At 38.7% G+C, this 10083-nt stretch overlaps 1 protein-coding gene across 7 annotated transcripts in view; it reads right to left on the bottom strand.

The window, feature by feature from the left end:
* LOC133608074 (RING finger protein 122-like) overlaps positions 1–10083 on the bottom strand; it is a 38528-nt gene that overhangs the window by 7086 nt on the left and 21359 nt on the right. For all 7 annotated transcript variants that reach the window (XM_061963302.2, XM_061963269.2, XM_061963252.1 and 4 more), the window contains 3 exons: positions 7547–7589; positions 7427–7468; positions 2999–3081 (listed from right to left, as the gene is read on the bottom strand). In XM_061963302.2, the coding sequence (XP_061819286.1) occupies positions 2999–3081; positions 7427–7468; positions 7547–7589 (168 nt within the window). The remainder of the gene's footprint in view (positions 1–2998; positions 3082–7426; positions 7469–7546; positions 7590–10083) is intronic.

The raw sequence follows: 10083 nt of genomic DNA, 5'->3' as shown, positions 1-10083 counted from the left end.
GCCCCTAGGCCAGCCTGTACCCACCCACTCTGTGCCCTATATAAACCATGGTATGCGAATGCTCCCATTAAAATCTCCTGACGATTGAGGGTACCCCCCTCATGAAACAGGCCTGTAGAGATGAAATAGTCTTGTGATTTTTTTCCCCACACATACATATATTGCGCTCTACTACGGTATCGAGCACTATTTTTTGGATAACCTTATTAAGACATATATATATATATATATATATATATATATATATATATATATATTATATATATATATGTGTGTGTGTATATAGGTGTATATACATACATATAGGTGTGTATATACAGTATATGTGTATATATACACACACATATGTACATATATACACATATGTGTTTATATACACGCAGATATATATTATATATATACATTCTATATATCTATATATATATATATATATATATATATATCGAGCGTTTCTTGTTTTAAAAGAGTAGCTCTGTTTCCCTGGCTATAGCTATATATATCTATATCTATATATATATAGATATAGATATAGATATAGATATATATAGATAGATAGATAGATACCGGGTATATATATAATTGAGCGTTGCTTGTTTTAACAGAGTTGCTCTGTCTCCCCATTTGGGCTTGGTGTTGGGTTAGCACGTGTTAAAGTGAAATGCTTCGGAAGATTTGAGTTGAGGCAGACTTGGATAAACTCTTTTTTGGGGGTATATAGCGTGCATGTTAAATAAACATTCTTGCCTTGAATCTCAATGAGCGAATTGTAGTGCCGGTGTTCTTCCAGTTTGAGAACGCTACGTTTGAATTTCCCTGGCTCCGGCTCGTCACAATTATCGTGGTCTTGTTATGGCTCAGTCAGAGCGTGCAGTGAGAGAGCGTGAGCAGGGCACGACCCGCCCACCCATGTAATCATCAACATCGTATTTACAATGGCGACATCATACCCACCCCTGCTCTTTCCTGGCAGCTGATGTGTGGCCGAAACCTCAGACCTTGCGCTTCATTCAACCAAACTGTAGTAACGAGCCACTTCACATTCTTAGTAACGGCAACAGCGTTGCAATGATGGGAACAGTAATTAATTAGATTCCTCGTTACTGAATAAAATAACGCCGTTATACTCTAACATCGTCATCGCCAACACTTCCAGTGAGTCAGTAAAACTCAAGACTTTATCAGGCTCCAGTTGGTCACTGGAAGTCGATTCTTTGTTGAGAATCTGTGAGTCGGTGAAAGTCGAGTCTTCATTGAGTATCCGTGAGTCAACGAAACTCGACCATGATTCAATGAAACTCTAGTCTTCTTCGAGTCAGGAGTCAGTGCTGCAAAGGGTTCTGGGTATTTGTTCTGTTGTGTTTATGTTGTGTTAATGTGCGGATGTTCTCCCAAAATGTCATTCTTGTTTGGTGTGGATTCACAGTGTGGCGTATATTTCTAACAATGTTAAAGTTGCTTATACGGCACTCTCAGTGTAAACTGTGTCGCTGTTGATGAAGTATGCATTGCATTTACGAGTGTGCGCGTACAGGAGCTGCACACATCTTGTGACTGGGCGGGCACGTTGTTAAAAGGGATGAAAAGCGGACGAGACGTCAGCTCGTAGAGGACGTTAAAAGCAGTGCCTGTAAGGCACGCCCCTAAGACTGTGGAATACGAGAAATAATGACTGATGAACACCTTCGTTCGATAATGAAGGTTGCCTCAGCTCAAAGCCTGAGCCCCGGCGTTAATGAACTAGCATCCAAGAAAAGATGCCAGGTATCTGACTTGGGCACATCAGATTAGATCAGTGTGTTGCAAACTGAGCCGTTTAAAGTCCTTAATAGTTGGTTTATTCAGTATTTTATTTTCAAGTTTATTAGCCTGTGGAAAAAGTTAATTTTGATATTTACCTCAGAAGGCTGCAAATAGAAAAGAGGCATTACATTTTTATTTAAATTGTATTTGATATGCCATTGATACTTTTAAATTATTATTATTATTATTTAAAACTCGATTTTGCATTTCACTATAAAGTTATATAAGCCTTGCTTGTTCAATATTCAATGCAAAACTTGTTTGGGTCCCTATTAAAAGGTTAATTTGTTCAACCTTGGCCCGTGGCTTTGTTCAGTTTTAAATTTTGGCCCACTCTGTATTTGAGTTTGACACCCCTGCTTTAGTTAGTATAAGTCGAGTCTTCATCGAGTATCCGTGATGGAGTGGAACTCGAGTCATCGTCGGACACTTGGCAGTCAGTGAAACTTGCGGGCTAAGCGATTGAATAATTTGTTTTGTCGAGCCCATGATGCAGCTGTAGCAGGAAGAAGAAACGACGGTTCATTTTTATTCAAGGACCAACAGGTTCGTTGCGACAAGTACCTGTGAGTCACAATTCAGTAAAAAACTTTGCAGGTTTTCAATGACGCTTACATCTCTACTACGCTATTAGACAGGGGTCTCCAACTTTTCATCATCCTTATAGCCAAAAAGAAAGGAGAGCTGTTATTTACGACTGGCAATATTTATATTGTATTGTACTTTGTGATCATTTTCTTTATGCTATTTTGTCATTAAATAAAGGCATTTGGTTTATTTCTAAAAATTATATAAGAGCTTAAGCAAATCGTTTTTGACCCTTTGGTGAGCTTTTTAAACTCAAGTGGCAAGCTACTGGTTGATTACGAGCTCCAGGCTGGAGACAGCAGCTGTAAGGCAAAGAAAGGTGGTAATTGTGTGACGCATGTGCTTGTTCAAACATGCAAGGAATGTGTGCTGACAAAATGTATCAGCCTGCTTTAACGTTTAAAGGCAAACATCAAATTGGAAAGTTCCTTTGTGGACACTTTTGTTACTGAATATTTCGAATTAGTGACTGGTCAAAATATTTTAATGTCATATACAAAAAAAATATTTTTGTAATTTTCGGTCCCTTGAAGAGCTGTTCTTATTTTCAATTCCCTGTCTGGTATTTGAATGGTTGCCTATTAATGAGCAATTTAAATGGAAAACTTACTTCTTATGAAAAGCATGGGAACATGGGCACACTCCAAGTTCATCCCGGCTGCGAAACTCTTCTAAACACACTGCACATGTTTGCTGCAAAACAAAATAATGCATTAGAATATCTGCATTCATTTTTTGTGTGGCATCATACGAGTACTAGATAATATTAGATGTGTTTATCATAAATTATCTCAGCAATCACATGCTTATGCAGGCTGTGATTAGTAAGAAATGTATGTTGCACACAACATAGGATTTAGGATTGAATATTGCAAAAGGGTTAAAGCTACATTTTCTTAGAAAATATGCTTTCAAAGTCAAACAAAAACCGGGATGTTGAGATGTCAGTAAGTCATGTGCGGACTAAAGAATTCATTTCACAAGTTTACTTTGCTTTCTGTTTTTTGTTTTGTGATGCAACCATGAAAAAGAAGGAATAAAAAAGGACTAATATGACGATAACCGCAGAACTCAAAATAGAACATGTGACAGAGAAAACATAATGATGCAGATAAACAAATAAATTATAATACACTTAATTGGTTGTTACACTCATTATATTCCGTCACCAGAAGGAGCTGGTATCAGAGCTAGGGATGTCCCGATCCGATATTTGGATCGGATCGGCCGCCGATATTTGCCAAAAAATGCGTATCGGCAAGGCATGGGAAAATGCCGATCCAGATCCAGTTTAAAAAAAAACTCCGGTCCGTGTTTTCCAACGCACCGATTTAAATAATACATTCCACTTTTCTGCTGCGCCGTAATTTCCGTTCCGCATTTTCCAGCACACCTTCAACACATCCACAGGTCTGTTGATTCTCACGCAGTTGCTTTTAGCTGCTGGCATTACACGACAGGCTCTTCTCACTCTTTCCTGTGTCTCCCTCTCACAGACAGCGAGCGCACCTTCTTACACACGTCACATACTGTCACGTCATACGTCACATACGTACACGTCCTCCCCGAGCAGAGAGGTAGCAGCACGGCTAACGTTAGCTGTGATGCTAGCGCAGCCGCTAAGGTGCGCGCCTGCTCAAACGTCCTCTGCGCACTGCAAATCTATGCCACGCACAAAATCATATAAAAAAATAAGCACATAACAATTTTTGACACACGGAAACGACAGAGAAAACCGTTTTCGTCATCATTGTTCAAATATTGTAATGTCTGTCGAGACGCTTATCTCCATTCGGTGCCACAAGCCCACACCATCAAAATGCTGAGGCAAAAATTTCCACATCAACACCGTCTGAAAAAATTAGTGATCTATTTAGTTGTGATTTCCTTCTCTGCATGAAAGTTTAAGAGTAGCATTTATTAATGCAGTATGAAGAAGAATGTTTTAATGTACACATGTAAGCCTTGAAGGAAAATTTTGAAAATCAAGACTACATTTCCTGCAAATGGGTGCATTTCTACCCTATATTTTAACTTTAGATTTATTCTCATATCAAACTCTTTTGGCTGTTTTTTTTACACTTACATCCGGCGCCCCCCTCCACACCCTGGATTATAAATAATGTAAATAATTCAATGTGATTATCTTGTGTGATGACTGTATTATGATGATAGTATATATCTGATAGTATATATCTGTATCATGAATCAATTTAAGTGGACCCCGACTTAAACAAGTTGAAAAACTTATTGGGGTGTTACCATTTAGTGGTCAATTGTACGGAATATGTAATTCACTGTGCAACCTACTAATAAAAGTCTCAATCAATCAATCAAAACACATAGAATCATCATACTGCTGTGATTATATGCATCAAGTGTTCATTCAAGGCTAAGGAAAAATATCGAGATATATATCGTGTATCGCAATATGGCCTTAAAATATCGCAATATTAAAAAAAGGCCATATCGCCCAGCCCTAGTTTCAATGATGCCATTTCTGTTTGTCATGTATAATTTTGTCTATGTTGTGTTTATCCTTGAATAAACAGGTCCGTTTCTTGTTACCAACCATTGTGTATTATTCAAACTCCCCTAATTCAGCTGGCTAGTTGTTATCAAGAGTACTAAAACCCTTTTCAACAGGATTCTGACAACTAAGTAGGCTAAATAACTTTAAACTTTAATACATGCTCGGATAGGCCAGTATCGGTCAGTATCGGTATCGGTCAGTATCGGTATCGGATCGGAAGTGCAAAAACAATATCGGTATCGGATCGGAAGTGCAAAAACCTGGATCGGGACATCCCTAATCAGAGCTCACCTACATAGTTGTCTCAGGAGTAAGACAGCTTTCTGAACTTAAGGTTAGATGACTTTTTGTCTTTTTAAACAATGTGTTTATAACAAAACAATTGTTATCCTCAAAAACTGTGACAGGAAATCTATAGTTTAGTTTGTTATTAGCTAGCGCTATTAAGCACTCTTTATCATCATCCACAATCATTCTGTGAGACAAGAACACACGTCTTTCCCTTTTGGAAAGACGTGGGGGTCCGGTATAGCTCGGTTGGTAGAGCGGCCGTGCCAGCAACTTGAGAGTTGCAGGTTCGATCCCCGCTTCCGCCATCCTAGTCACTGCCGTTGTGTCCTTGGGCAAGACACTTTACCCTCCTGCTCCCAGTGCCACCCACACTGGTTTAAATGTAACTTAGATATTGGGTTTCACAATGTAAAGCGCTTTGAGTCATTTGAGAAAAAGCGCTATATAAATGTAATTCACTTCATTTCACTTTTCTGTGCGTACTAAATATTGAAGAACTGCTAGTATGAGGTGGCTAACAATGCAAGTAACTGGGGCTCATCTACAGTATTCCTCCAATAAAACCGCCAACAACGCTTTATTTACATGCAGCTTCCTGCATATTAACCAATCTATAGCAACATTGTTATTGTGAGAGCTAACACAGAGGAACTACTTTTCTGGCGTTGTGACACACGTCCTTGCTCACACTGCTCCTCCAACAACAAGCTAGCTTGAGATGCTAATAACGTTGGTTGCGTCCCGCCATAAATTGAGGAAGGAGCTTTAAGCTACTTTTGTTGCTGTTGTGTTACCTTTGAGTTATGAAAATCCAATGCGAGGTTCAAAATCATGACTTTCACCTGTATAGTAGAAGGTGGTGGCACTTAGACAGGAAGTTGGTCAACTTTGAAAATCCGTTTAAAAAAAAATGGAATGCAAAATTAAAATTTAGCAGCTCAAAGGCCCAAGTCTTGTACTGAAAGATGCAACATCCCATCAGTCGGCGTCCCAGTAAGAGACGGCATTGTAAGTCAATGTTTTAAGTTCTTGTTTGAAACGTTGAGCGCATAACAACAAATGTTACCGTTGCTTGTTTTTACCATGTCTTTACTTAATCATGTATTTTACTGCTGTGAAGCACTTTGAGCTGCAATTCTTGTATGAAAGGTGCTATACAAATATTATTATTATTGTTATTATGAGCTCTGCATAGTCAATGCGCCCAGAAAAGAAGTTACATACATTTTTAAAATGACCAAAACACTGTAAATGGTACATGTTACCATGAATGTGCCTGTTACTACAAAACATACATACTTACAGTGAGTATATAAAACGGTGTTGGAGGCTTTTGGATGGTTTTTAGAGGGCTATAGGCAGAATTGTTGGTATCCCCATTACCTGGATTGGTATCTGCCTCTTTACTATTTAGAACACACAGAAAAGGTAAAGACGAGTATTCTTGTATCACATAGGGATTGTGAATAACAGGAAAAATTTAAAAAAAAAACTACTCAGTGGCCTAGTGGTTAGAGTGTCCGCCTTGAGATCGGTAGGTTGTGAGTTCAAACCCGGCTGAGTCATACCAAAGACTATAAAAATGGGACCCATTACCTCCCAGCTTGGCACTCAGCATCAAGGGTTGGAATTGGGGGTTAAATCACCAAAAATGATTCCTGGGCGTGGCACCGCTGCTGCTCACTGTTCCCCTCACCTCCCAGGGGGTGAACAAGGAGATGGGTCAATTGCAGAGGACAGATTTCACCACACCTAGTGTGTGTATGACAATCATTGGTAATTTAACTTTAACTATAAATGTCCCCCAAAAAGTGCAGTTCTCCTTTAAAGCACTCATTGGTACATTTATGTCACAAAATTAATATGCGTTGTCTTAAAATGCAAGTGAAAACTGTCCAATAATGTGTTGCACTTATAAATGGAAGGATTTTTGTATTCAATTAATTAATCAAAGTTATTTATTTCACAATGCTCAAATGTTCACTTCATGGTGTTAAAATAAGTGTATGAGGTAAACAACAGAATTTGGGAAAAAATACAATGGATTACATAGGGCCTTACTTAGCCCCCAAATTAGCATTTAGTGGAGTTTATTTTTTTTGTGTTTTATTATACAGTAGTTAATTTCTCTTTATACTTGTATGAGGGGATTGGTAAAATGTTGTACTGTGTATCTATGACTGTATTGTACAAGCTGAATCATACTCAACATACTCCAAGAAGGCTCAGTTTCTTCCCCGCTCCTTTCAGAACTACCTATTGGCAAGAAATAATTCATGTCAAAATGCATTTTTTTAAACACATAAACAACTGTAATATACGTTTTTGTTTTACCTCATTGTAGCCATAGTGTTCTCTTTCACCTTGTCGCCTGAGTCTGTAAAACACATTTTTTTTAATGCAACCACGCTGTAATCCAGTCATGAAAATGATATAACATGTCGTCTGGGTCTGCATGTTGGTCTTTTACTCAGCATGTCTGGTCATGCCTCATAAATCAGCAGTGACAGTCCTTCAAAAAGTCTTGGAATTCACACAATGTCCAATTCATGTAAAAGCCTGTCCTTCCAAGCTCAGCATGACTTAGCCACAGCAAAAACAAATGACAATAGAAAAAAGTGGAAGTTTGGTTGTTGTTGTGTACATAGTGCAAAATAACATTTGTTTTAATCAATTAATTACCAGATACTTATTTCATGTTTCTTTAATTTAAGACCCGGCTGCAAAACCAACAAGTTATACCACAGTGCTTTAGAGTTTTTTCCAGTGATTTTAAAGGTTTAAAATGTTTTCCCTCCGAAAAGCACATGGAAGTCAGCAGTAGCACCCTAATTAAATTGCATTGTAATTCCTTTAAGATGCCTTAATTTGTCATTTTCCGAACAACATATTAAGCACTGTGTAGTTCTGTTTACGGGATTACTGCGAGCCTCAGCCAGTGCGTCTTCGCAGCCGTTTTATGATTGCTCAGCACAAGAAATACGTTACACACATACAGTTGTTGACAAAATACACTGTACATTATATACCTAAACTATGGAAATGTATAATATAATTCATATAGCAATATGGTCTCACTGCACAGCAGGCCAGCAGTTAGGCGAGTCGTTGCGCAATCCATGGTGAGGCTCAACTGGCTGCTGATCACCGCAAGTCTCTTCTCAGTATTTGAACGGCAAATGTGAAAATTCTGCGATTTTGAATAAAAAAGAATCTAAAACTGGTGAAGTTAAATGGAAAAAAACGTTATAGTATAATCACTGGATACATATAACAATTTAATTAATTTCTTTTCTTTTTACATTTTTTTTCTTTCCATGCTGGCACGTGAGGCCCCGCCTCACCTGCCTCCCCTGACTGCACGTCACTATTGAAAGTGTAATGTGGAAGTGCATTGCATTGTGGGTCTTGCTGGACTCTGAATAGCTTATTTACATGGCTGAATACAAGACTGCTTAAGTTTTTGTTTTTTTTCTTCAGCAAGTTCAAAACATGACGTGAACATCAATAACTTCCACAATCGTGGTCATGATCGCGCCAGGGAAAAAAAGATTTGGAGAGATTTTTCTCATTTCCAGCGTCAAAGCAAAGCGGAAAGAAAGTCGGGTTATGAAGCTACTAAAGAGACACTGAATAGCCTGGAATGCAGCAGTGAGACAAACAAACATACTTTTAACGCCATCACCTGGTATATGTTGGTGTGTTTGCGGCATTTTCACACTGGAAAGTTTGAATAAAAGCCTGTTTTATGTATTAGCATTTAGTAGGATGTTAGCTTTAGCTAAGCTAAGCTATCTGCGGGTTAACAACAACGTTAACCTGCTCAGTGGCCTTGTCGTTAGAGTGTCCACCCTGAGACTGGAAGGTCGTGAGTTCAAACCCCGGCCGAGTCATACCAAAGACTATAAAATGGGACCCATTGCCTCCCTCACTTAGCATAAATGGTTGGAATTGGGGGTTAAATCACCAAAATGATACCTGAGCTCAGCCACCGCTGCTGCTCACTGCTCCCCTCACCTCCCAGGCGGAGGAACCAGGGGATGGGTCAAATCCAGAGGATAATTTCACCACACCTAGTGTGTGTGTGACTATCGTTGTGACTTCAAAACTTTAACTAACTTTAACTTTTACATACAGTATTTTGGAAAAAAGCAAGACCCATATTCATGGATCAATAACTGAGAAGACTTTAAATATGTCCCCAATTAATGCACAGGGAATTTCAGACTTGAAGTATATTTAGTTCTCGAGGAGACACCGCACAGTGACAAGTCCTGTTGAATTACCTCTGAAAGGACGACAGTCTTCTCTTTGTGATGTAAAATTCCAAGGTTTTGCACACACCCAAAGTTGGTTTGTCCGTGACTCTTTACCGTCTTAGCATTCCAAATTGTTTCGCCTTTCAAAAATTGACTCGGTTGATGACCGAGATACAGCACATATTTGGCAGCTTGCTCAAATTTTGTCTAATGGACTTGCTCTCATGCATCAATTTCACAATTTTACTTATTTCTTAAGGTGGTCAGCCTTTGGAACAGGGTTTAGTTTATTTTGGTACAGTCCCTTGAATTTTTTCTTTTATATCATCTATTTTAATCCATTTTAATTTGTTGCTCTCTCTAACAATACCGTGAGTTTAATACAGCCATGTAAACAAAAACTTTGTCCAGCAACAATGGCTACTCAGCCCCCACAATGCATTGCGAAATCACGTGCCCTTTCGAGCCCTATATGACCCCTTTAAATAGGAGCCTTAAAGAAAGCCTCAGTTATGTAAATCACAACTTTGGACCCCAGTGTTCGATGTTTGCTAGCAAGGTTAAAATGTCAATGCAAGGATCTGCCAATGTCCAAGTTCCTATATACAACAG

The sequence above is a fragment of the Nerophis lumbriciformis genome, linkage group LG02, assembly GCF_033978685.3.
Source record: "Nerophis lumbriciformis linkage group LG02, RoL_Nlum_v2.1, whole genome shotgun sequence".
NCBI lineage: Eukaryota > Metazoa > Chordata > Actinopteri > Syngnathiformes > Syngnathidae > Nerophis > Nerophis lumbriciformis.
Note: the sequence above shows the minus strand (reverse complement) of the source record. Positions and strands in the feature narration are given on the sequence as shown.